The sequence below is a fragment of the Chelonoidis abingdonii genome, chromosome 1 (genome assembly GCF_003597395.2).
Source record: "Chelonoidis abingdonii isolate Lonesome George chromosome 1, CheloAbing_2.0, whole genome shotgun sequence".
Taxonomy (NCBI): domain Eukaryota; kingdom Metazoa; phylum Chordata; order Testudines; family Testudinidae; genus Chelonoidis; species Chelonoidis abingdonii.
Genome location: NC_133769.1, coordinates 91,460,530 through 91,486,487, shown reverse-complemented (window position 1 = coordinate 91,486,487; position 25,958 = coordinate 91,460,530). Strand labels below are relative to the sequence as shown.

General features: G+C 44.3%; 1 protein-coding gene across 7 annotated transcripts in view; it reads left to right on the top strand.

Annotated features, from left to right (window-relative positions):
- The first annotated feature begins 806 nt into the window (after window positions 1–806).
- Window positions 807–25,958, top strand: part of BLTP3B (bridge-like lipid transfer protein family member 3B) — an 80,725-nt gene continuing 55,573 nt past the window's right edge. For 2 of the 7 annotated variants that reach the window (XR_012656135.1, XM_032788563.2), the window contains exon 1: window positions 807–1,111. Coding sequence is in view for 4 of the 7 variants with exons in the window: in XM_032788563.2 (XP_032644454.1) it covers window positions 1,068–1,111 (44 nt within the window). In the remaining 3 variants the exon portion in view is untranslated. Of the gene's footprint in view, window positions 1,112–4,398; window positions 4,494–11,173; window positions 11,321–11,836; window positions 13,516–25,958 lie in introns of those variants that run through there. The other 5 variants (XR_012656134.1, XM_032788566.2, XM_032788562.2 and 2 more) reach the window with 5 other exon arrangements.

Here is a 25,958-nt window from a genome sequence, read left to right as displayed (position 1 = left end):
CCAGTTGGAAAGGAGTACTGTTTGTAAATAAAGGGTCTAAAAGCTTCATTTTGGTCCATTACTGAGATAAGCTGTATTAAAAACTGAACTGGAGGAGTATGAGGAAATTCCATTCTGCCTTGAAATATAACAAAACTGTGTATTGCTAGTGTGAATGAAATAAAAAAAAGTTTTCCAGCCCCACCCTGACCAATCATTAGGGCATTTGTGGGAGATGACCATGATAATATATATAATCATGGGCATAGACAATTAGAGGCTGGAGAGGGGAAGTTAAAGCCCCCTCTCCAAATTAGGGATTGCAGTAATAAAGAGAGAAAACACTGAGCTTGGACCAGAAGTTAATTTCTTAATATTAAAAGTGGTCAAATGTAGTCATGGTACAAAACTACTCACTGAAGTGATAGTCAACAGCTATTATCTTTAAACTCTAGGCCTCCCCCCAAATAAAATAGTTGTCCACATTCAATACTTTTTTTTATCAAGACAAAACTCTTATGTTTGAAAACAGTAGACTCCTAGCTCCCTTGTGATGTCTCTTGCATACTGCATCTGCATTAATCTATTGTTTGTATTTCTTATTTTCAACAGAAGTAACAGGAAAAAATGCATCGTGATTGATACTCTCCCCCCCTCAAAGTCGAGGGATGGAAATATTGGAGGGCAGTGAGGAAGGGGCCTGGGGGACTAGCTGACACAGCGAAGGAGGGAATGGGAATACAGGTGAAGAAGGGTAAGCAGGCTGCAGATCTTGGGGGAGGGAGGCAGGCGCAGGCTGCGGTGACGCCCTTCCTCTGGGATCCCCCAAGCGCCTGCCTCATGCAGCCAGGAGCGAGCGGGGTTTCGGCTCCTCTGACAGCCCGCGGGGGGTGGCTCCGCCCGGAGCCGCCCCCTCTCCAGCCCCCGGCCTCTGTCACTAGGTGATGGTGCAGCCAAGATGGCGGCGGGAGCGTGAGCGGAGGCGGCTCCGCTCCCTGACCCCGGGAGGAGGCAGCGCAGGGATGAGCCGCGTTCCCGGCCCCGTTTGGTTCCCGTGAAGCTAGCAGGGAGCGGCCGGCGCCCGGGCCATGGCGGGGATTATCAAGAAGCAGATCCTCAAACACCTCTCCAGGTGAGCGCGGGCCAGGGGGTGCGAGGCCCGCCGGGTTCCCCCTCGCCTCGCCGGGACCGGGCTTCGCTCAGCTCCTGGTGGAGATGGGGGCCCATGAACGCCCCCTCCGTGGGAGGGGCTGGGAGCGCGGGGGCGCTGGCAGCTGTTTTGTGGTGTGGGTTTGAAGTTCTGGGGTAAGAAAATCTTCTCGCTTGGTGCCAAGGTGCGGGCTCCTTGGAAACCCCCGCGCGAGAGAACAGCGCCGGGGTGGAGGGATTCGCGTTGGCTGGCGTAGGCGAGTCGGAGATGAGTCACACTGGCGGGGTTGGGTCCCCTCCAGGCACCCACAGATGCCTGAAGCGTCCCCGCCCCCTCTCCTGAGAGCTGCAGGGTACAAGGTGGCCTCGCAACCGGGCTGGCCAGTTGTCGCAGAGGACAAAGATCAGTCTGTGCCCCTCTGCTCCAGCATCAGTGCGTAGTTGGAAAGGCAGAAAGATAGAGGGTGAGGTAATATTTTTAATTGGACCAACTTCTGCAGGTGAGAGAGACAAGCTGTTGAGTTTACACAGAGCTCTTCTGCAGGTCTGGGGAATGTCCTTAGAGTGTCACAGCTAAATACAAGGCGGGGCAGATTGTTTGGCATAAAGAGTTATCCCGGATTTCAAGAGAAGTAGCCAGGAAAGTGACTAACTGAGGGATGTGAGAGGGAGAGCTGAGCTACAGTCACTGGCCTGGAGAAGAGGGAGCAACCCTGTGGGTTGTAAATTGTACTTGACACGTTGTATGTGGGAGGAGCAAGCAACAGCATGGCTGATGTCATGGAGTCCGGTGCTCACAGTCTTTGCTGCCTATTCCAGACAGCTGCACAGACACACCACATTTGTCTCAGATGTCAAGGAATCTAGAACAGTGGTGAAATGTTAGTAGGGGCCACAGCTTATAGGGCAAGTGAGTAATCTGGGATAGGAAAATCCCTGACATAGAGAAGGATTACTATACTAGGGAGTGGGCTGAGTGAACAAAAGAGCATTTTGAAATCTGATGTAGATAAGATGCAAAACATTTTTGCTGGTCTCTCGAACCCTTGACTTATTACAATCAAAACAATACATGTGTAGCCCCACATGGGTGTGAAATCAAATTCTCCTGCACATTTGCACAGCTCAGGAAGATGCTTTCTAACAATTCATGCCCACTATGCCAAGCAGTCAAAAGGTTACAATTTTTGTACTGTCTCTGTAATTGTTGTTTAATTCACTTCATGGTAAAGACCAATTCTGTTGTAAAATATGCACTCAGTCCTGGGTGTGTACATGCATATATACACAAACGTGTGTGTGAAAGATAAAAACTGTAAGCAGAGGTGCCAGCTGTTATGTAGTGAGATGATCTGATTAATGGGAGAGTTTTTTAAAATTCAATTGAATAATTTGGTTTCACTGTTTTAACATTGGCAGCCCTTTAGTGTGTGTGTTTATGATCAGAAAACTGTTCTGGAAAGATAGCCTTTACTGCTCTTCTTAGTTGCTACTTATGTGTCTTTCAAGTCATATATGATTTACAGAATATGCGTTTACTGCTGCCAATAGTAATAAATAGCAAATAAAAAAAAAAGGAAAAACAAATACAGCTGTGGATGACAGCTGAATTCTCTTGTGCCATATGCATCAACAACAGATTTGTTAGCTAAACTCTGATGCAAAATCTTGGCTCTGTCTACTCCTTAAAGATTAGTAGTTGTGATGTACGAAGTAGAAATGATAAAACTTTATTTTTTTCTGATTTTTATAATTGCATTGATGATTATTGTTTGAGAAATTGTATTATGTCCTGAACATAATAGAACACTTTTTGAGAATGGAAATGGAATACCAAGATATCATTTGTTCAGAATCAGCTCATTAACCATGAGCATACGTGATATTGCAGGCCTTCATTTAGGGCCTGACCCTCTGTGGTGCTCGGCTTCTTCAGTCGGAGCTGATGGAGTTCAACATATTGTAAGATCAACCCCGTCATTTTCCTCAAGACATGGTTGTTCCATATGTAAAGATCGAGAAGTTTGTAGTTCAGAAGCTCTAAGTTCCTATATACAGTAGAGAGATATTCTTTTCATAATACAACATTATATCTCCTGTTAGTGATGTGTTAAATTTTATGCACCAGGAAAGGAGAAAAAGAACCACAATCGTTGTGTTTTACATTAAGACATGCCTAAAATCAGCTGTGTGCACAGTAGTTGGTTTTATAATATAAATCCATATCCAAATGTTAAGTCAGAATTAAGCCCCTAGATTTTTTTTCACACTGTTCTATAATTTGCAGTCAGTTTCTAGTGGTTCGTAAAGATACTTATTGGAACGCAACAGATCATTCAAACCTTAAAAGTTTGGGAATTTTTTTTTTAAACTCTCTGATAAGGTATAGCTGACCATTTGAAATTTGTACAGATATGGGTTTTTTATTGCCTACCTTACACTTGCAAAATAGTAGACATACTGTTTCACAAAATCTGGACCCTATTCTGACACTTGTACTAATTTGGAAATCAATAGGACTACTTGTGGAGGAAGGCTTTGCTCAGCATGTGTAAAAGGAGCAGGAATAGGCTTCTGCTTAGCTGATACAGTTAAATATAGAGATCTGTCACATCAATAAAATGGCTAATTTGAAATGTCAATAAAATGCTCAGTGGAGAACAAAGAAAAGTTTTCCCTAGGAAATTAAAATTTGTATATAGTGGGGTATGTATATATGATTGGCTGTATAGCCTATATATAGGCTTTATAGCAAAGGTGGAACAAATTGTCTTATGAATAATGATTTGCAAAACAAATGCTAATTATCTGTCAGTCTCTAACTCTTGAAACTGTTTTCTGAGAGTGTTCTGCTTATGGTTTTGGGGTTAATTAGATTTGTTCTAGCACTAGGAGCTAGGTGCTCTAAACTTCAGGCTTCTTTCTCATAGTAGTTCTCAGTACTTCAGGGTTCTTTCTCACAGATAACATACTAATTTATTTGCTTTAAACACAGGAAAAAATGCAAGTTACAAATCAGTATTTCTTAACCATTTTCTTAATGTGTTACAATAAAAAAAAAAATTGGCCTACGGAGCTGTTAGGCTTGTCAAATCAGTTTTCCAAAGCAGACACAGATAAATGAGTAGACAAAAGATCCTAGCACAATGGGGCCCTTCTCTTGGCTAGAGTCCCTAGGCACTACCATAATTTCAATAAGGGAAAAGGAATCAGAATAGGTGCTCCTTTTACAGTTCTAGATGAGATGAAATCGCTCCTCCCTCTCTCACAAAGTATCAATTCCAGCAGAAACAGAGACCTTGTCACTCACAAAGTATCCCAGATTATCCTTTTGGGTTTAAGGAATAATGTGAGCTGAGGTTCAGGTAAGATTTATGCTCATTCAACCACTAACTTGGAGTAGAAGGTAAAGAAAAGTAAAAACCAAAACAAAACTTAAACTGGGTAAATAAAACCAGCCTGACAAAAACAACTCCTCCCTTTCCAGATTATTCTGTTTTATACAGTTTAAGCATAACTTCGGTAAATGATTTTAGACCTTTTTCTTCAGAGTCCTTGGCTAACAGTACCCGCATAAATAGATTGTTGCAGTATTTTTTTTTTTTGTAAATAGGCTGGGCTTTTTTGTTCCATTGCTGTGACTGTTTTTATTGTTTCATGTATTATAGAGGAAGCTGGTAGTGACTTCTATCTATATTTAGCTTCCTTAGCACTTTCATTTTTACAAAATTACGTTATTTTCTTTGAGAAACTTTTGCAGCAGATCTTTGATATTTGGTAGGAGAATAACCCTCTGGCTACACAAATGCCTTTTCTTTGACCCATTACATTTTATTCAGCTTTTGCTATGATATAAATTTAAAGATTGCCATTTCCCGTCTCTCATTTGTGTTCCTCAGGAAAATGTTGGCAGAATGTAACAATAAAAACTGAATGAGCACTCTAAGTCTGGACCATGATGCTGCAACCTAGCTATTTGGGAATGCCTGAGAGGTACTAGAGAAGCTATAGAGGAGGAGGGCTGGGAGAAACAGATCTTGGCACCACATGGGAATGGAGCTCCGTCAGCCTTCTTTATGGGGAGGAGAGCTGACCTGGACCTTCTCTCACTCACTTTCTCTCCTAAGCCACACTCCAGACCCAGCATCTAGACCCAATAGTCCATGCCTCTTCTGGTGTTGCCATATGAGTCAGGAACTCTCCCCACTCCTAGGGGTGGTGAGAGAGCTGGGCTCACCCCACCCCTGTCTCAGAACACACACACTATCTCCCTCTAGTTGGTAGCAGGAGAAGGCTGTTATCCCAATGTAATCAGTCTCGTAGTTTGAGGTAGAAGTTTGTGCTGGAGTTTTGTGAACTAAGTAGCTTTAATTCTTCCCCCTGCTCCATATGCATCCTTAATTACATGTTCACATGCTGTGGTGTTCGTAGGACCCGTGTCTTATTCAATTTATAGGATGAATGCACAAGGTGGCAGAATTAAGATGACACAGGAAATACCGGATTTACAGTTGCCCGCTTTTGAGTTGCCCATTTACAGTTACCACTTTTGAGTGCTTAATTTTGCAACCTAAAATAATGTTAATTTAACATTAGGAGGTTTTATATTAATATATTATGAAGATAACTGACCTAGGTAGGTTGAAATAAAATGGTGAATGGAGGCCTGAAATCAAACACGCAGGAGAAGTCTGATGTGGTTGAGGAAAGTGAAAGAAGGATTGCCTTTGGGTTGCGGCTGTATTATTATAATATTATACCTTCTCTCCGCATTCAGATTGCTTCTGAACTGTAAAAATACAGAGCTGGAAGGGACCTTGGGAGTATTAGTTCATTCCTACCCACTCCGCTCTCCCTGCTGCAGAGGCAGAATCAAATATACCAAGAAGACTAGTTTCTACTGTGACACCTTTAAGAAATTAGCTGACTAATAATGACAAAGTTGGAGACTCACTAGGGATAGCCTATATCTGATAAGGGGACAGTGGGGTGGGGGGCAATATCAACACTTTTTTTCTCTTTTCTCATGTTCTTTGTTGATCATGCATTTGTTTTATATTTATTTATTTTATATTTATACAATGTCTACCACATTATGCGCGCTACAAGGAATAAATAGTAAATCACTTAAATTCTTAGTTTTAATTATAAGGAAGCAATTTCCCCTGTTATAGTACTACAGAATCACCATTGAAAGTGTTGGAATTACCCAGAATATCCATCTGTGTCTTAGCTGTAATTAATTTGTCTATCATTGTTATCTAGATGCTATGTACAGAAATTGGAAAGCATAAATTCTCTCTGGAAGTACCTTAATTTCTTTGTTTATACTATTATTTTCATTGAGGTGGGATATGTTTTAGCTCAACGAAGGAAACTCTTCGCTATTCTATAGCTACCCTTACTGAGGTAAATGAGATGAGTCTTCTGTTACAGTCTGAAGATAGTAAAATTTTGGAACAAATGCAGCGTCTGTTTAGTCTTCACCATTGTTTCAATTGCTTTTCTCCAATGAAGATGAGGATTGTTTACTACGTCAGCCTATGAAAGGGCTGCCATCTTCAGGCTAGCTAAAAATGATAAATATTTCTGGCTACACCAGTGATTTTAATGTCATGGATTAGTGATACTCTTTGATTTAGCTTTCTCACAGTCATTTTATTGCTTTTAGTATAAAACAAACTCCATTTATGCAGGGTGACTTACTCTTCCCAATGGGAAGGAAGACAGTGGGAGAGAGGGAAGGAAAGACAGAGAGAAAAAGAGAGACTGCTCTTTTTAATTTTTTTTCCTAATACTTATGAGGTCCTCAGATCCTATGGTGATAGGTATGGTATAAGAATCTAGCTAGATAAAGTCCAGTAAGATTCAGACTGCTCGCCACCTTGATTATGAGAGCGCAGATATGCTCAGTAGTTTAGGCTGCTGCTAATTTTTCAGTGTTGGTCTCTTTCTACCGGTATCACTTCTCTTTTACTTGCATGGAACCATCTGCTTGACCCAACTCATTTTCTTTAATGTACTTACTCTGTTAGGTCATTGAGACATCTGAGTAATGTCATTATCTGCCCTTGATAATGAGGTGGAGAGCTGCTGTCATCTACACACTGCTAGCGGCAAAGACCATATAATCTTACAATCTCCTCTGTTGGTTTGAAATATATGTTGAATATATGGGGAAAATCTTGATCTTTGTGTGATTCCACACATAACAGACCTCTCAGGGAAGAAAAATCAGGATCTTCTGGTGACCAGTCTAGAGGAACAAGCAAAATATACTTAGTGCTCCCTCCCCTTCTGGTCCACAGGTCAATGGGGTCAAAGGCTGCCAATAGGTCTAAGAGCATCAATGTGGATATTTGTTCTGTTTATGGCTGTAAGGAGATGTTACATCAGTAGATCTCCTTAACAGATCTGGGTCTGAAGCTTGAGTCAGATGTGTCCAAAATACTGACAAGGCTGAAGTTGGTTTTCTACCAGGTTCTCTATAACTTTTCCTAGAAAGGAAAGTTTAGTCATAGAGTGCGGTCTAACCCAGGCCCCCATCTTCTGTTATGTGACCATATTAGTGCCTGCAAGATCCAAATCCTTTTGTGGAATAAGCTTTCATTTAAAATAAAAGTTCTAGCATTTTGAAGTATGAAGAAAACCTTCCAAATTTGAATCAGTGCTGTACTGTCTAAAGCAGCCCTATATGTTATAAATTGTCCCATTCATGTTAGTAGGATGCTAACTCTTAAGTTTAACAATGGCATCTTAAAGGGACACCTTATCTGCTGTTTTTACAGATAACATCTGAGAGGGTTAACTGCCTTCCGCATGACAAAATTCCAAGCCATTTTCATCTTCCGGTGCCAAAAGCCCCATCTTCCTTCAAAATGGCTTTCAAATCTCCAGCTTAACCTTTCTCGTTCTTACTTATCTGTGACAGCAGCTGTTTAAAAGCTATATGCTGGTGATACAGAATTCTATAGCACACATAAAATGAAAATTTTGGTGGCATTTTACGTAACTTGAAAAGCATTCGGAAACAGATTTGTAGTATTGGTTTTGATAGTAATTGTAATACAAGGAATAATGTACTAGCTGTATTATTCCTTTTCATATTTAATTCAATAAAAGTCTCTGTTTTAGAATTTATTCTCTGCTGATGAAGTGCCATTATGCAGCAGAAATCAGGGAAAATGTACATCTAGTGTATCAGAGTACATGAAACACAAGGGTAACCCTGGTCGTGTGTGTGCTATAGAAATATTTGAGTTGAACATCAGTGTATATTAATGCCAGTGAGGCTTATGACAGACATCCCATCCAGAAGTTGGTCCATTAAAAGATACTACTTCACTCACCTTGTCTCTGTAATATCCTGGGACCAATATAGCTGCTGCAATTCTGTAAGCAATTCCATACATTGAAAGATTTGAGATGGCTCACTTTGGGAACTCATCAGTATTGCATGGATCAGCAAGGATCACCTCCTTGTAACTGCCTTCCCTGGATTGTGTGGATGCCCTCTGAGATTTCCTAGCATCTGCTAGCTGAGGAAAGAACTTTTGTTTTTTAGTCTCTTGATCTGGCATCCACTGCTTTAGTGTAATCTCAACTTTGAGGAAAAGTGCCTCGTTAAGTGCTGCTTCAGAACCAGCAGAGAACAAAAACAACCAGGAGTCTGGTGACACCTTAAAGACTAACAGATTTATTTGGGCATAAGCTTTCGTGAGTAAAAAACCTCACTTCTTCAGATGCATGGAATGAAAATTACAGATGCAGGCATTATATAATGACACATGAAGAGAAGGGAGTTACCTCATAAGTGGAGAACCTGTATTGACAGAGCCAAGTCAATCAGGGTGGATGTAGTCCACTCCCAATAATAGATGAGGATGTGTCAATTTCAGGAGAGGCAAAGCTGCTTCTGTAATGAGCCAGCCGCTCCCATTTTGGTCTGTGTAAGTAGGGGCATTGCCAGCAGATTGAGGGACGTGATCATTCCCCTCTATTCGACATTGATGAGGCCTCATCTGGAGTACTGTGTCCAATTTTGGGCCCCACACTACAAGAAGGATGTGGAAAAATTGGAAAGAGTCCAGCGGAGGGCAACAAAAATGATAAGGGGCTGGAGCACATGACTGTGAGGAGAGGCTGAGGGAACTGGATTGTTTATTCTGCAGAAGAAGAATGAGGGGATTTGATAGGTGCTTTCAACTACCCGAAAAGGGTTCCAAAGAGGATGGATCTAAACTGTTCTCAGTGGTTCCGATGACAGCAAAGGAGTAATGGTTTCAAGTTGCATTGGAGAGTTTCAGTTGGATATTAGGAAATCTTTTTCTCTAGGAGGGTGGTGAAGCTGGAATGGGTTACCTAGGGAGGTGGTGGAATCTCCTTCCTTAGAGGTTTTTAAGGTCAGGCTTGACAAAGCCCTGTCTGGGATGATTTAGTTGGGAATTGGTCCTGCTTTGAGCAGGGGGTTGGACTAGATGACCTCCTGAGATCCCTTCCAAGCCTGATATTCCATGATTCAAAACAAATCTAAAAAGAAAAGGTATTAGCACACATTAAAATGTGCCAAAATGTCTTTTACCCTATCTGGGATATACAACACATAATTTTACGCTTTGTAAATTTAAAAATGTTTGCAGGATACTTTTAAAGTATTTAAAATATTAACTAATTATATTAGTAAATATATAGTGTGACAGTCTGAATCCCTGTGTTCACCCTTTCTACAAGACTATGATAAATTTGGTACAAAGTATGCCTTGTGAGGTATCAGTTGAAAATCCATAATCTGCTGATCGTTATTGTACTAATAAAATATGTGTGGCAACATTGTATGCAAAGGTACAGTAGAATATTGCAAAACACATGTTCAAAGTTTAGAAAAGCAAGTGCAAACTAGTTCCTCGAAGACAAAAGGCAAACTGACACCTCAGCCAGGTGTCAACAAAATCAAATGGACTATCACTGGTTAAATGGTTTTGGCAGGAAGAAGGGAGTGAACGAGAAATTGACATGTTGACAAAGAAACAGCTGGAAGCTTCTGTCCTACAGACTTGCTGTCGCCTGAACTCCAGCTGGAGATGATTCTCAAAGAAGAGAAATACTATAAGAAAGGGGCGCAAACACCTCAGATTACTTCTCTCCCCATATCTCTACTCACAGCATCAACAACACTTGAAAGAAAAAAGAAGGTGACATTGAACTGGGGAAAAAGTTTTGGCTGAAGGACTCTAGCCAGATTGCTATAAGCATGTGGCAAGAGAAATCTTTTTGCTTTAAATTCACTTGGCTTGTTAAGTTAGGTATTTGAGTTTTACCTTTTATTTCTTTGTAACCAATTCTGACTTTGACTTTCTTGTAATTTAAAATCTATCTTTCTGTAGTTAATACACTTGTTTTATCTAAACCAGCATGTGTTTGGATTGAAGTGTTTGGGAAACTTTACTTGAGATAATTAGATTTGTGCATATCATTTTCTATTCATGAAATGACAGACTTTCTGTGAGCTTATATTGTCAAGGAGGGTACTGACCAGTACACAAGACTCACGTTTCTGGGGACAAATCTGGGACTGGGAATTTGCTAGTGTCACTCTGCAATATAATTAATGGCTAGCTAGCTATAGCACTCATAACAGTATAGCTGGGGTGATTTACATGCTGGAGGCTGTGTGAGACAGACCAGGAGTGGTTGCTCTCCCAGTGAGCAGTGTAAAAGGTTAGAGAATTGAGGGGACACAGCTGATCAACCATCCAGATTGTATCCTGGGTAATGTCATACATAGCGTCTGCATTTTTTAAATTCTACATTAGCTATTTGTTTAAATGTAGTTGCAACTGTGTAGCATCAGTACAGTGATGGATCTTCTCATGACCATCCTCCTTTTACACTTCATACAAATTTGTCATTTCATTTTACAGAATGTCATAATCTATAACACCATAATTATTGTTCTCTTTATTTCAAATTCTCTCATTATTGTATCATTCCTCTTCCCCCTTTAAACTCGCTCCCTTGTGTGTCCCCTGTGTCGTGATCCCTGCAGCGATCCCTGCTTGCTGTGGTGGAGTTTGATTTGCTGTGAATATCCTTACTACCAAAATGAGTGCCAGAAGCTCCTAAGAAACCATGGGAACTGACCACTTGCTTTCACCAGGAATAGGGACCTTTTGCCTGAATTTCGTGCCCTCAGGTAATACCCCCTTCCCCACCTTTTTAAAATAACTGTTAGAGGTGATTATACATTTTTTTTTTTTAATAGTCTGTTTTGGGGAGAAAACTGTAAGTTACTGGTTGGATGCCTTTTGTGTGCCATCTATAATTCTGTGACAAGCAGTAGTTATGCGTCTAGGTTTCAAAGAAAGATCGCCGATGACAGAACGAGTGAGCTGAGGCAGTGGGGGAGGGGGAACAGCAGAGGAGGGACCGGGGGTAGCCTCCTGGGCCATAGCTCAGAGGCCAGGCAGGGCAGTCTGGCCCGCAGGCCATAGTTTGCCCACCTCTGGTGTAATGCCGTATATGGGGAGACTGCCCCCCTACTTCCTCCAAAAGTGAGTTTATTTGAAACTGTCATGCTTTAAGAATCTGAAGGGAATGTATAATGGAAACCATAGTGAAACAGTCTTAATTGCTTAATTACAGTGAAAGAATGGCAGCAGTTTAGAGGGAACACATGCTCACACTCAAACGCATGCCTTTTATTTTTCAGTGTAGAATCACAAGAAGCTAGAATTTTTCATCTGTGAAAGAAAAAGAGATGCATCTGGAATACAGCTGGGCAATTTTTTTAGCCAAATAGTTCATTCATCAAAAAATGCAGCGTTGGATCCACCAAAACTATTTGTGAATTTGACACACATTTGCTTAAGAATTTCAGCACACCTCTCTTACCTGCCCCTGCCCCCCAAAAATTCAGGCTAGATTCACAAGGGTACTTGGGTGCCCTCCTAAAAAATGGAGGAGGTGGTGGTGCCCCCTTACCCTCTGTAGCCCAAAGATTAGATACTTGGGATGTGGGAGACATGGGTTTAAGCCCATAACGTGCCTGATTTAGAGAAGGAATTAGAGCTTGGGGGTCTCATGTTGTTGGTGAGTGCACTAACCACTGAGCTTTGAGGTATTCTGGGTTAGGGCTCTCTGTCTGTTCTGTTGAAGCTGTTTCACTCTGTATAAATTAAATATGCATGAGAGCAGGGACTGGAGCCCAGATGAGTGTGCTAACCACCAAGCTATGGACCAGACAGAAAAAATGACCCTAATGAATATTTAATTATTTATACAGAATGGAATAGTTTCAACTGGAGAACTTGAGAGACACACTACTCAGAATACCCTATAGCCTAGTGGTTAGGGCATTGACCTGCAACATGGAAGACTGTAACAGTTGACCCACCTCTCAAGCACCACCTGTTTCCCATTTCAGGGCTCCATAAATAGACTCCACTATTCCTGAATCCTTAAGACAAACAAAAGTATTACTTTATTTATTTATATATAATTCAAAAATAACGCTCAGTCCTGGACCTTCTATCAAAAGAGAATGCTAGTCTCTCCTCAGCTACTCCCAGGCCTTCCCACTTGGAGTCTTTTGTCTCTAGTACGTCAGTCAGTCCTGGGGCTTTTCCTCTTTTCCCTGGAGGTGATCCGAGCCTTACAGCTTCACTTTGGTTCTCCCCTGCTTTTTGCAGGCCAGTCCTAGCCCAGCCTGGCTGGAGTCTCATTCCTCTGGTATCTCAGACTCTCCTGCATCATTCTGCTTTGGCTATGTCTACACTTGTGAGGGTGTGTAGAGTACAGGTACTGCACATGTAGCTTCATGCTATGATGAAAGGCTGGCTGTGTCCAGACTAGACACTAATGTGTCGCTAAAGGCCACAGTGAAAGCACCTCCAGCAATGCAGGGAGGCAGTGGAACACTATTCTGCTAAAAATAGCAGTGTAAACATGAGAGGTACTGTGTGGGTCTGTAGAGAGCCATGTAGGGTATATATCATGGGAATTCAGGAGTATAGGGCACTCTGCTCTACTTGCCTAAACTGTGTCTCATGTCTACACTCCTATTTATAGCAGGGTTAGCTGGGCATGCAGCATCTGAGCTGTACACGCTGTTATAAGTTTAGGTGTACCTTAAGCCACAGCTTCCTTCCATGTTTTGTGCTGCTGTCTCCCCAGTTGTAAGGCCCAGATGCCTTCCCTTAAGCCCATTTGGGTGACAGGTAATAAATTACAGGTACTTTGGAACCTGTTCACTCTGTTCTGTGACAGACAGCCAAGCTCAAATCCCTGCTGGCAAAGTGAGAACATGAATCTGGGTCTTCCGCATCTCAGGGCTATAGGACGTAGGGGCAGCAGCAGCACCACCACCACTAGTTTCTTCCTTCTCGTCTGGTTTTGTGACCGGCATTTCCGTATTTCCTTTGCTTTTAATAAATAAAGAATTAAAAAAAAAAACCCTTAAAATGCCCTGAAAGCAAAATGAAGCACTTAGGGTCAAACAAAACATTTCATTCAATACAAAATGATTTTTGTCTGTTTTTTTTCCGTCAGCGCACCAAAAATTTCATTATTTACACAGCTGTAGTCCAGAATCTATACACAGCCCATCTTCCTCAGATATTGCTGTATCGATCTGATCACTTCAGCACTGTCTTCATCATGATAGGCAGAGAATAGGAGAAAAGACAGTTACTCACCTTTGTAACTGTTGTTCTTCGAGATGTATTGCTCATATCCATTCCAATTAGGTGTGCGCACGCCGCGTGAACGCTCTTCAGAAGATTTTTACCCTAGCAACACTTGGTAGGTCGACTGGGCGCCCCCTGGAGTGGCGCTGTTATGGCGCTGGACATATACCTGTGCTGACCCAACGGCCCTTCAGTTCCTTCTTGCCGGCTACTCCGACAGAGGGGAATGGATATGAACAGCACATCTCGAAGAACAACAGTTACAAAGGTTAGTAACCATCTTTTCTTCTTCGAGTGCTTGCTCATATCGATTCCAATTAAGTGATTCCCAAGCCTTACCTAGGCAATGGGGTCGGAGCGAGATGTTGCAGAATGCATAATTGCTGAGCCAAATGCTGCATCATCTCTGGACTGTTGAACCAATGTGTAATGGGTGGCAAAGGTGTGAATCGATGACCAGGTAGCTGCCCGACATATTTCCTGGATGGGGACATGGCCCAGAAAGGCAGTAGATGAAGCTTGCACCTGAGTAGAATGTGCGGTGAGGTGGCTAGCCGGAACGTGAGCCAATTCATAGCATGTGCGGATGCAGGATGTTACCCAAGATGAGATCCATTGGGAAGAGACTGGTACGCCTTTCATCCGGTCTGCGACAGCTACAAAGAGCTGAGGTGACCTTCGAAAGGGTTTGGTTCTCTCAATATAAAAGGCGAGAGCCCTGCGGACATCCAGGGTGTGTAACTGTTGTTCCCGACGTGATGGGTGCGGCTTCGGGAAGAAGACTGGGAGGAAGATGTCTTGGTTGACATGAAAGGTGGACGCCACCTTAGGGAGGAAAGAGGGGTGTGGTCGCAGCTGTACCTTGTCCTTATGGAATACTTTGTATGGGGAGTCCGCTGTCAAAGCCCGAAGCTCAGATACTTGTCTTGCTGAAGTAATAGTGACGAGGAAGGCTGTCTTTCAGGAAAGGTACAGCAGTGAGCAGGTAGCCAGTGTTTCGAAAGGAGCACCCATAAGCTTGGCGAGCACCAGGTTTAGATCTCAGGTAGGGATCGGGTGTCTAACTTGAGGATACAAAAGTTCCAATCCTTTGAGGAACCTTGAAACTATAGGGTGAGAGAAGATTGATTGGTCTTTTTCCCCTTGATGGAAGGCGGAAATGGCTGCCAGATGCACCTTTATGGAAGAGACCGCTAGACCCTGCTCTTTTAGGGACCAGAGGTAGTCCAGGACAGTGGGAACGGACACCTGTCTGGGGACTAAGTTATGCTGAGTGCACCAACAGGAGAAACGCTTCCACTTGGCGAGATATGTCATCCTAGTGGAAGACTTCCTACTGCCCAAGAGCACCTGCTGGACTGAGGCAGAGCAACGCAACTCAGACTGGCTCAACCACACAGCAACCATGTTGTGAGATGAAGGGGCTGCAGGTCCGAATGGTGAAGCCTGCCGAAGTCCTGTGTTATGAGGTCCGGCCAGAGTGGCAGGGGAATTGGGTCTGCCACTGACAGATCGAACAATGTGGTGTACCACTGCTGCCTCGGCCATGTTGGAACAATCAGGATCAGGTGGACGCTGTCCCTGCGGAGCTTGAGTAGGACTCTGTGGACGAGTGGAAATGGTGGGAAGGCATAAAGTAGGTGCCTGTTCCACGGGATCAGAAATGTGTCTGAGAGGGAGCCTGGGGAGCGTCCCTGGAAGGAGCAGAACACCTGGCATTTCCTGTTCTCTCAGGAGGCAAAGAGGTCTATATGGGGAAAGCCCCACTTCCAGAAAACAGACTGGATGACGTCTGGGCGAATCGACCGCGTGAGACAGGAAGGGTCTTGCTGAGGTGATCTGCCAGCAGTGTTCTGGACTCCTGAGAGAAAAGACGCTACCAATTCGATTGAGTAGGCTATGCAAAAGTATCCAAAGGTGGACGGCTTCTTGACAAAGAAGAGAGATCGTGCTCCGCCCTGCTTGTTTATGTAAAACCATGGCCATTGTTTTCTTGTGAACACTTGGTAACAACGGCCGTGAAAGTTGGTCTCAAAACATTTGGCATGCTAATGGACTGGCTCTCAGCTCATTGCACATTGATGAGTATAAGGCAAGTTCTTGGGCGACCAGAGGGCCTTGAATGCGAAGGCTCTCGGTGGGCACCCAACCCAGGATGACACGTCTGTGGTTAGCGGCCTTCGGAGGGTGTGGTGAGTGGATGGCGTCCCTGCACAGAAGAGTGGGGTCTAGGCACCAGGTGAGGGAGCCCAAGAACCTCCTGGTGATAGTGAGCACGAGTCCAGGGCTGTCTTCTGCGTGTTGGTAATGAGCAAGCCAGGCTTGGAAGGACGGAGGCAATAGCTGGCATGTGGTTCATGAAAGTGCAGCTGAGCCATGAACTACTAGTGGGAATATAGACTTCAGTATTGAAGCCATGCCTAATGCGACGCTCAGTCTCTGGCCAGATTGGGTCCAGAACCCATAAATGAACTCTATTCTCTGCATGGGAAAGAGTAGACTTCTGTGTTGATCATGAGGCCTAGCTTCCGAAGAGTTCTCTGACGATGCACAGGTGCTGTGATACTTGCCACTGGGAAGTCCTCGAAGCAGCCACGTGATACGGGTAGCGTGTACTCGACGACGTTGGAGGGAGGCGCCGCGACTACAGCCATATTATTTTGAAGACACGCACGAGCTGGTGTGGATAAATTGGCAATGTGGAAATTACGCGTCCTTCATATTCGAGGGCGCATAATCACTCTCTGGATTCCGGGATGGGATAATGGTCCCAGGTGATACCATGCGGAACTTCAGCTTTTATCATGAATTTGTTGGTTATCGCAGGTCTAGGTCGGTTGTAGACCTCCCTTTGCCTTTGGGGATTAAGAGTGCATGGGAGGGAATAAAACCCCTTGCCTCTCATGTCCTTTGGCACCTCCTCTATGGCTCCCATGGCTAGGAGTGACTGGACCTCTTGTAAGAGGAATTGCTCGTGAGAGGGGTCCCTGAAGAGGGATGGGTAGGGAGGGTGGGAAGGCGGGGTTGAAGCAAACTGCAGGTGGTATCCCCCTTCCACCGTGTGCAGGACCCAACGATCTGAAGTTAGCGGGGACCAGGCAGGGAGGAATTGGGAGAGGCAGTTGAAAAAGGGAGGACAAGGATCCGGTAGGGTAACTGGTGAGCTGTCCTCAGGCATCCCATCAAAAGTTCTGCTTGGGCCCCGCTGGTGGTTTAGGGGGTGCCTGATTTTGAGCTCCTTGAGGGCCAGACTGTCTCCTACGATTCCCCCTGCCACGCCTTCTGGTAATGTCCTGACGCGGCCTAGGCAGGGCATAAGGATGGTGTAGCTAGGGCCCGAAGGTCCTGCATTGGGTCACTGGCATGTGCATACCCAGCGAGCGCATTATAACATGATTGTCCTTCAGACTTTGCAACCTGGGATCAGTCTTGTCTGAGAAAAGGCCCTGGCCTTCAAAGGGTAAATCCTGAATAGTTTGTTGCAATTCAGGGGGAAGGCCTGATACCTGGAGCCAGGAGATATGCCTCATCGTCACTCCTGACACCAGAGTTCTGGCTGAAGAGTCCGCTGCATCCAGAGAGGCCTGGAGGGAGGTTCTCGCTACCTTTTTACTCTCCTCAAGTAGGGCCGTGAATTCTTGACCGGACTCCTGCGGAAGAAGCTCCATAAACTTCCCCAAGGACATCCAAGTGTTAAAGTTATACCTACTTAGGAGGGCTTGTTAGTTCACTACCCTAAGTTGGAGGCCCCCGGCCGAGTATATTTTGCAGCCTAGGAGGTCCATGCGCCTAGCCTCCTTTGACTTAGGAGCCGGGGCTTGTTGGCCATGACACTTCTGTTCGTTCACTGACTGGACAACTAGAGAGCAAGGAGGAGGGCGAGTGTAGAGAGATTCATACCCCTTTGAGGGGACCATATATTTTCTGTCTACTCCCCTTGCTGTAGGTGGAATTGAAGCTGGGGATTGCCAAATGGTGTCCGCATTAGCCTGTATGGTGCGGATGAATGGAAGAGCGATTCTAGTAGGTGCATCAGCTGATAGGATGTCTGCGACCGGGTCCTCTATTTCAGGGACCTCCTCCACCTGCAAGTTCATATTCTGAGCCACTCGCCACAAATGGTCGTGATGGGCCCTGAGGTCAATTGGTAGAGGGCCTGAGGAGGATGTCCCCGCCACCGCCTCATCAGGCGAGGAGGAGGAGGAGAGGCCTGGGACCAAAGGGTCCTGTGGTGGCTCCTGTACTTAAGGGGCATCATCTGCATCCGGTGGAACTTCGGCGACTGTAGATGGAATTGAAGCCTTATCTGTGCCCGTGGTGGGGGTGGCTAAATGTCTCTTCTGGTACCTGGTGTTCTGATGGGGCCGACCATTGAGCCACTGTTGGTGCACCTTGGCTTTGGTGGTATGCCCACATTGTCCAGAAGGACCAGTGATGAGGCCCTTGCTTGTGGCTCTTTCTCTCTGGGAATGTATGCCTGGGGACGTCAGAGTCACACTCCTGATGATAGGGTTCATTGCCAGCCTGCAGTGACACCAGTGTGTGTCTGGAAGGCCACGGCGGTGCCTATAGGCCCTGAGAGGGCGCCACTGTTCTCGATGCTTGGGCCGGGGTGGTGCTGGGGAGCGGCACTGCGAGCGAGACTGGGACCTTCTACTGTATTGGTGCCGGGAGGTCGACTGAGATCTCGAGTCCCTTCGTCTGGAGCGACTGCGGGATCCACGGTGCCAAGATCGGTACCAGGAGTATCTGTCCGGCGAATGAGATGTCGAACGGTGCCGCAAGTGCGACCGGTACCATGATGGAGAGCGGTGCTGGGAGCGGGACCGGCGCGATCGAGAGCGTCTGCGAGACCGGGGTCTTGAACGATATCTCTCTGGTGAACCAATGGAAGGAGGCCTTACCATGGCCGGCTTGCCAATGGATTGTATGACCCGCACTGGCAGTGCCAGGGGTTGAGGCAGTGTTGACGCCATCATTGCGATGAGCTCCCTTGCCGTGGAGAAGGTCTCCGGCGTAGAAGGGAGGGCAAGCTCAACCACAGCATGAGCCGGGGAGCTGTCAGTCACCAGACTCGACGGCCCTCATGGGACCGGAATCGACGGTGCCGAGCTTGGCGGAGGCACAATCTGCGGTGCCACAGTCGGCGGTGCCGCGGCAGATGACGATGCCGGACGAACCGTCTTGGAAGAGCGCTCCTTCCGTGGAGCAGAAGTTGAAGCACTATGTTGCTTCTCGGGTCTCGGGGACAGGGAGCAGTGCCGAGCAGATGTTGGTGCCGGGGCTCCTTCTCGGTACCAGAGCGGTCTGGGGCCGAAGGGGCGCTCCTTACCAAAGCAGTCTGTTGGGCTCTCGATGCCGATGCTGGAGGACTAAGTGCAGACTCCATGAGGAGCTGTTTCAGTCGAAAGTCCCGCTCCCTTCTTCGTCCTTGGTTTAAAGGACTTGCAGATGCGGCACTTATCAGCAAGGTGGGATTCCCCTGGGCACTTGAGGCAGGAATCGTGGGGATCCCCTATTGGCATTGGCTTTTGCCACGCTAAGCACGGTTTGAATCTCGGTGCCTTGGACATGGACCCGCACCGGGGTGGAGGAAAGGGGTTAATCCCCGATCCCCCCCTTAAACTATATGCACTAACTATGAAGACAACAACTAATACTAACTGTAACTGCAAGAACTCGAACTATACACACAGTAACAGCAAAGAACTACGAGTAGCTAGGGATGTGGAGATCAGCAAAGCCACACTCCACAGTTCCAACGACCATCACGGGCGGTAAGAAGGAACTGAAGGGCCGTTGGGTGGGCAGGGGTATATATCAAGTGCCATAACGGTGCCACTCCAAGGGGCGCCCAGCCGACCCACCGAGTGTTGCTAGGGTAAAAATCTTCCGACGAGCGTGCACGCACCTAATTGAAATCGATATGAATAAGCACTCGAAGAAGAAGTAATGTTGCCAAGACTTAGGATTTTATTGTGGGTCTCACAATTTATGTTGGGGTTCTTTTAAAGCCCCTGCTCTTAGTCTTCTGGTTACATGAGAATCTTGGCTTTCATTTAAAAAAAAAAAAAAAAATTCCTGGTCTCCATAGCTATGGAAAAAAGTTTGAAAGTGGGAACCGTCAAGCAGTGGCTCTCATCCTTTCCAGACTATTGTACCTCTTTCTGAAGTCTGATTTGTCTTGCATACCTGAAGTTTCACCTCACTTAAAAACTACTTGCTTACAAAATCACTCATAAAAATACAAAAGTATCCCAGCACACTATTACTTGAAAAATTGCTTATTGTCTAATTTTTACCATATAATTATAAAAGAAATCAATTGGAATATAAATATTAAACTTCTATTTTAGCATATAGTATATAAAGTAGTATAGACAATAACTTGTTTATGTGAAATTTTACTTTGCACTGATTTTGCTCATGCTTTTTATGTAGCTTGTTGTAAAACTAAACAAATATCTAGATGAGTTGATGTACCCCGTGGAAGACCTTTACGTACCCCCAGGGGTATGTGTATCCCAGATTGAGACCCACTGTCCTAAAAGTTCAAAATCCTGTAGGTAAACAAACCTCCCCAAATTTACTATTTCTTAATAACTTGTGATTTTGGAGCGGGAGGGCTGTTGCATTATTTTTGAATACTTAGGGTTGGCAATAATGCAACTTGGACACATGGTGTGGGAGCCAGGAAGGAGGAGAAAAGAAATAAGGGTGGAAAAAACCCAAACCTACCACATACACAAGATAAAAGAGTGTCAGGGAAGAAAAGCATTCATCCTGCCAGAGGCATATTTATGTAATAAGATTCCAGGCTTGTCACTATGAAGCCTATAGGCAGCAGGTTTAAAACAGGTACAAGGAAGTTCCTCACGCAGCCCACACTCAGCTTGTGGAACTCCTTGCCTGAAGAGGGTGTGAAGGCTAGGACTATAACAGCGTTTAAAAGAGAACTGGATAAATTCATGGTGATTAAGTCCATTAATGGTTATTAGCCAGGATGGGTAAGGAATGGTGTCCCTAGCCTCTGTTTATCAGAGAATGGAGATGGATGACAGGAGAGAGATCACTTGATCATTGCCTGCTAGGTCCACTCCCTCTGGGGCACCTGGCATTGGCCACTGTCGGTAGACAGGATACTGGGCTAGATGGACCTTTGGTCTGACCCAGTACAGCTGTTCCTCTGTTCTATTATGTCTGTAGAGTCAGTGCGAAGAGATGGAAAAATATGCAAGTGTTGGTGAGTGCTCTCTTTGTTTAGAATATCACCAGATTCAATCATCACTTTCATTTGCGGTCTGTTACCATCCAGTTTTTAAGTTCTCGGCCATTTTCAAGGTTTTATAGACATGATTTTATGAATTACACCTGTACAACAGCACAGGCTTTCAGCTACTACTTCTCCAGTAAGTCATAGACAAGTTTGCTATCTGCAGAAAAAGCCAGTGCTTCACCATTATCTTATTAATTATTTCATAATTTTAAATTCTTCAGACTTTCCCCACTATCAATCCTTTTCTGTGTGAAAATGTCTCAGCTTTAGTTCAGGAATGTTATATTTTGAGCAGAAGTTAATAAACCTTCAAGTACAGTCCAATTGTCAAAATGTGATCAGTTTATTATTTTTGCAGTGCCCAAAGGTGCTAGCTGTATTACATAAATTATATAAGTTTAGTAAGGTATCTGTTTTTGTATATAGGAGAAACTTAATGTTTATAGTGTCCTGTAGTCATTGTGTTCATTAAGTTCCTTATCTGTAGGACTACTATATTTGTAACAGCCCTGCTGGATTTGATAACATCTCTAACAATTTCCAGGCTTTTCATAAGTGTGCTGTGAAAAGATTATTGTGGGATAGGAAGGACGATTAATATGCTTGTGTGAGGACTTCACATTAAGTGAAACAGAAAAAGAAGTAGATTGAACAGTGTTTTATATTTTTAAAAAGTGATTCCCATTCTTGTAGTGTAAGTGCCTCATTCATGCGTAGACACTGGCTGGTGTCTTGGAGATCTGCAATGTGACGATTAGATTATAGCCATTGGTAACAGCAGCTGTTTCTGCTCCATCTATTTGTATCTGAAGAAGAACCAACATAGATTTTCAAATACAAACCAGTCTACAAATATTACATGGAGAAGTGGAATTTGTTGTAATGAGGGAATTGATATTTGCACTGAAGCCAAAAGATGTGGGAGGGAAGTCAGAATATATTAAGCATGGGGACAGGACTCCTTATGCTAGGAGGTAAATCTGAGGGCAGTTTGGATTAGTTAGGTCTCCAGAAAGTAAATTGAAGCAGCAATCTACATGGAGGCCTGGTGTGTGGTAATTGAAATGGAAGTGATTATTTGAAAGGGGTCAGTTTCTTTGAATGCAGAAGTAAAGGATGAAACTATGGTCCCATTGACATCATTGTTTTGCAGTTGACTTCAGTGGGGACAGGTTTCATCCAGTGTGTGCAAAATTGAAGCACAAGTTATTTTAAAGGAAAGCCATGGAGGTGAAATCCACTGGCTAGCATATGTTATGTATCCACCTGAGCACCTGATTCAGAGCGGATATGGTTCTCTTATGGCTCTGGGATCGAGGGACACATACTTTTAGCTTTGGAGGTGTCCAGTTCAATCTCTGGCATGTTAGGATAGCAGCCATCATAAGTGAGACTCAACTGGAATTCAAACTGTTGTGGGCATTAAACTCTTGAGACAAGCTACCTTCTGTCCAGTGTAACTCACTGGTGAGTGTGTTTTATTTCTGTCTCTCTCTACCCAGTTCCCAGAGAATGTGTCTTTATTGCAGCTCATGGCTACAGAACTTGGCCCTTAGAATTTTCAACATCTTGAGTTTGCTTTCAGTTCTAGAGGTTCCCTGTGCAGTCTTTGGCAGTTGGCCAAGATGGTGGCCATCTCAAAGGCATTTACCCTTATTGACATTCATATAATAAATCTATATTGCATGATAATATGTGATACATTTATTAATAAACTGGCCTCCAAAGACCTGCCAACATTTGAACTTTATCAACCCCTATTCCTCAGGGGAATGGAATTTTCTTTCCATTGTCTGTAAACTTTCCCTACTGTACATGAACATTATGAGAACCAGGAAGTCTTACTATACCCAAAGCACGTAAGTGTGCCATGGTGTACCAAGTACCCTGACACACATGTCCATTGCTGCCACTCTTCCTGATCAGTTTTCTGTAAAGTGGATTTTTTAAATGTAAATTGGATTTTTCAATTAAATTAAATTTTTCCTTTTTTAAAAAAAATTTACCTATTTAAAATTAAATTTCAACTTATGACAACCAATGATAAGGCCTAAACTAAGTGTACTTAAGCTTGGCAGAATTTAATTTTTTATTTTTTTCTAATTTAAACAACTTCATTATAAAGCGCCCCCCCCCCCCCCCCCAGCTATGAAGGATACGTTTGGGATTAGGGTCAGGGCAGTGCTGACAGCAGGGCTGAAGGAGGCTCCTTGTGCAGCTGAGATGCCCAGGACACCGAAGCATAAAACTCAGGGGTTTCCATTGTATACAAGGTTTTACAGTTTGGTGCAATTGCTCTTAGCACCCTGACTCTACAAATTGTTCCACCTCCCCCTCTCCGGAGTTTCAGTGCACAGGGAAGGGAAGAAGGAAAAGGTGTGGCACATCTTTGATTTGATATGGGCCCTTAAGATTTGTTTAGACAGCACTGAACATTTGTGTAGAGTGGGCTTGTCATTAGTTCTATCTGAAGGATTTAAAAAAGGGTATGTCTTGGTCTATCTGGCCAAATGCATCAGATCATATATTCAGAAGGTCTTCAGAGTAGATGAGACTCAGATGCCCAGATGTGATCCAGACTCACTCCACTTGAGCAGTCTCCTTATTCAATCTGGAAGGTGAAGTTTAAATTGATGAATTATGCAAAGCACCTGGCATTCTCTCCAGACCTCTACTAACCACCAGAATCCACAACTCTTTACATCTAAACATCAATTTTGATGGGTTGGTTGATAGCTTAAGTTACTACTCCCATTCTTACCTGCTGCAACAGACTGCTTGTCTCCTTTGCTTTGGCGACTATCTTGCTCTTTTTCGTCAAAACTGGAAACACATAATTACGGACGAGTGAGTGTCGGAGCTCATTCTACAGGATATTCTATCCATTTTACCTCTCTTTCCACCCTGCTCCCTGTCCCTCTTCAGGGACCATCTCACAAGCACCTTCTATGATAGGAAAACAACTCTCTACTGAAGCTGGGTTCTATAGAACCTGTTCCCACACAGCACAAAGTGGATTCTACTCCAAATGTTTCATTGTACTGAAAAAAAACTGCAGTTGGAGACCCATTCTACATCTGAGATCACTGAACAAATTTGTAAAGTTCAACAGTTCAAATTGGTAACTCATGTAGCAATAATTCCATCTCTGGGCCCAGGAGACTGGTTCTGGGCCCTAGATCTACAGTGGTGGGCAACCTGCAGGCCGTGTTTGGTCCATCAGGGTAATCTGAATGCTAGCCACGAGAGATTTCGCTGATGTTGACCGTCTGCAGGCACGGCTCTCTGCAGCTCTCAGAGGCTGCAGTTCGCCGTTCCTGGCCAATGGGAGCTGCGGGAAGCAGCGGCCAGCACATCCCTGCAGCTTACCACAGATCTATAGGATGCTTACTTCGATATTGTGATCCACCCAACCTGCAGAAGGTTACTATTCATTCTGGGTCAGGATCACTTTCAATACAAGGCGCTCCCATTCGATCTATCATCCATTCCCAGAGCATACTCAAAGGTCCTTTCTGTGGTCGTGGCACATCTTTGCAAACAAGGAATGAATTGTGCTCTTCCTATACTTAGCCAATTGTCTGCTTAAAGCATGCTCTTTTGGTGACAGTTTGATGGGCACACAAAAGGCCATGGACCTATTCCTCTGACTGGGACTACAATTGAATGTCCGCATTAACTCCAAAGCATTCCTCCCCTCACACAGGTTCAACACTGTGGTAAATTTGACCTGGACTGTCAAGATCGGCCCTCACGCAACGACCAGAAACTGTCTCCAGCTACTGGGACACATGACTGTGAGCACCTTTGTAATAAATCACATGAGACTTCACATGCGCTGCAGAGTGGCTCAGAACAGTCTACTTATCAAGCAAACCCAGCTTAAATAAACTTCTCTCAATGCCCTTGATAGTCAAAAAGTCCCTCAACTGGTGAAAAGACCCTTACAATGATCGTTCAGGAGTTCCCTTTGCTCAGCCTCCCCCCCCACATTGGTATTAACATTGGGTGCATTCTTATTGGGATGGGGAGTCCACCTGAGCATCCACGCTATTCAATACAGGTGATCTCCACTCAAGTCCACTCTGCATATCAATTTGCTGGAACTCAGAGCAGTCAGAAACAATTGCACGCATTTTCTCCCACTGACCAGGGGCAAGCATATAAAGAACATGATGGGTAACCTCTCATCTATATATTATATAAACCACCAGAGAGGAGAGAGATCATCTTCCTTCTGTGCCGAAGCAGTGAAATTCTGGAATTGGTGCATTCATCACCACATCAACATCTCAGTAGTTTTACCTTCTGGGTATACAAAACACCATGGCAGATACTCTCTGCAAACACTTCTCCCACGATCATGAATGGGAAATAGACCCCTCCATTCTCCACCACAGATTTCTATGCTGGAGCATCCCAAAGAGATGTATTTGCCACAGTCAAAACCAAGAAATGCTCCCAGTTCTGCTCCAGGGCCAGTTAGGGTCACCACTCTCCTGGAGATAACTTTCTCCTGCAATGCAACAGAGGTCTCTTGTATGCATTTCCACCAATTCCTTTAATACTCAAGGTCCTGATCAAGCTAGAGGGAGAAAAAGCCAGGGTTATACTTGTAGTTCCCACGTGGTCGAGACAAACATGATTCTCCTACCATACTTAGCTGGCTGTTTGCCAGCCAGTCACTTTCCAACCTGTTCTCATCTCCTCTTTTAGTGTGCTGGCCAGGTCCATCATCTCAATCTCCAGGTTTTCCAGCTCAAGACTTGGCTGGTCAGTGGTTCGAGGGGTTAGAAATGAGGATGTGAAGGTGGTGCTTTTACATAGCAGGAAACATACTACTTGTGATACACATGCATATCGAAAATGGA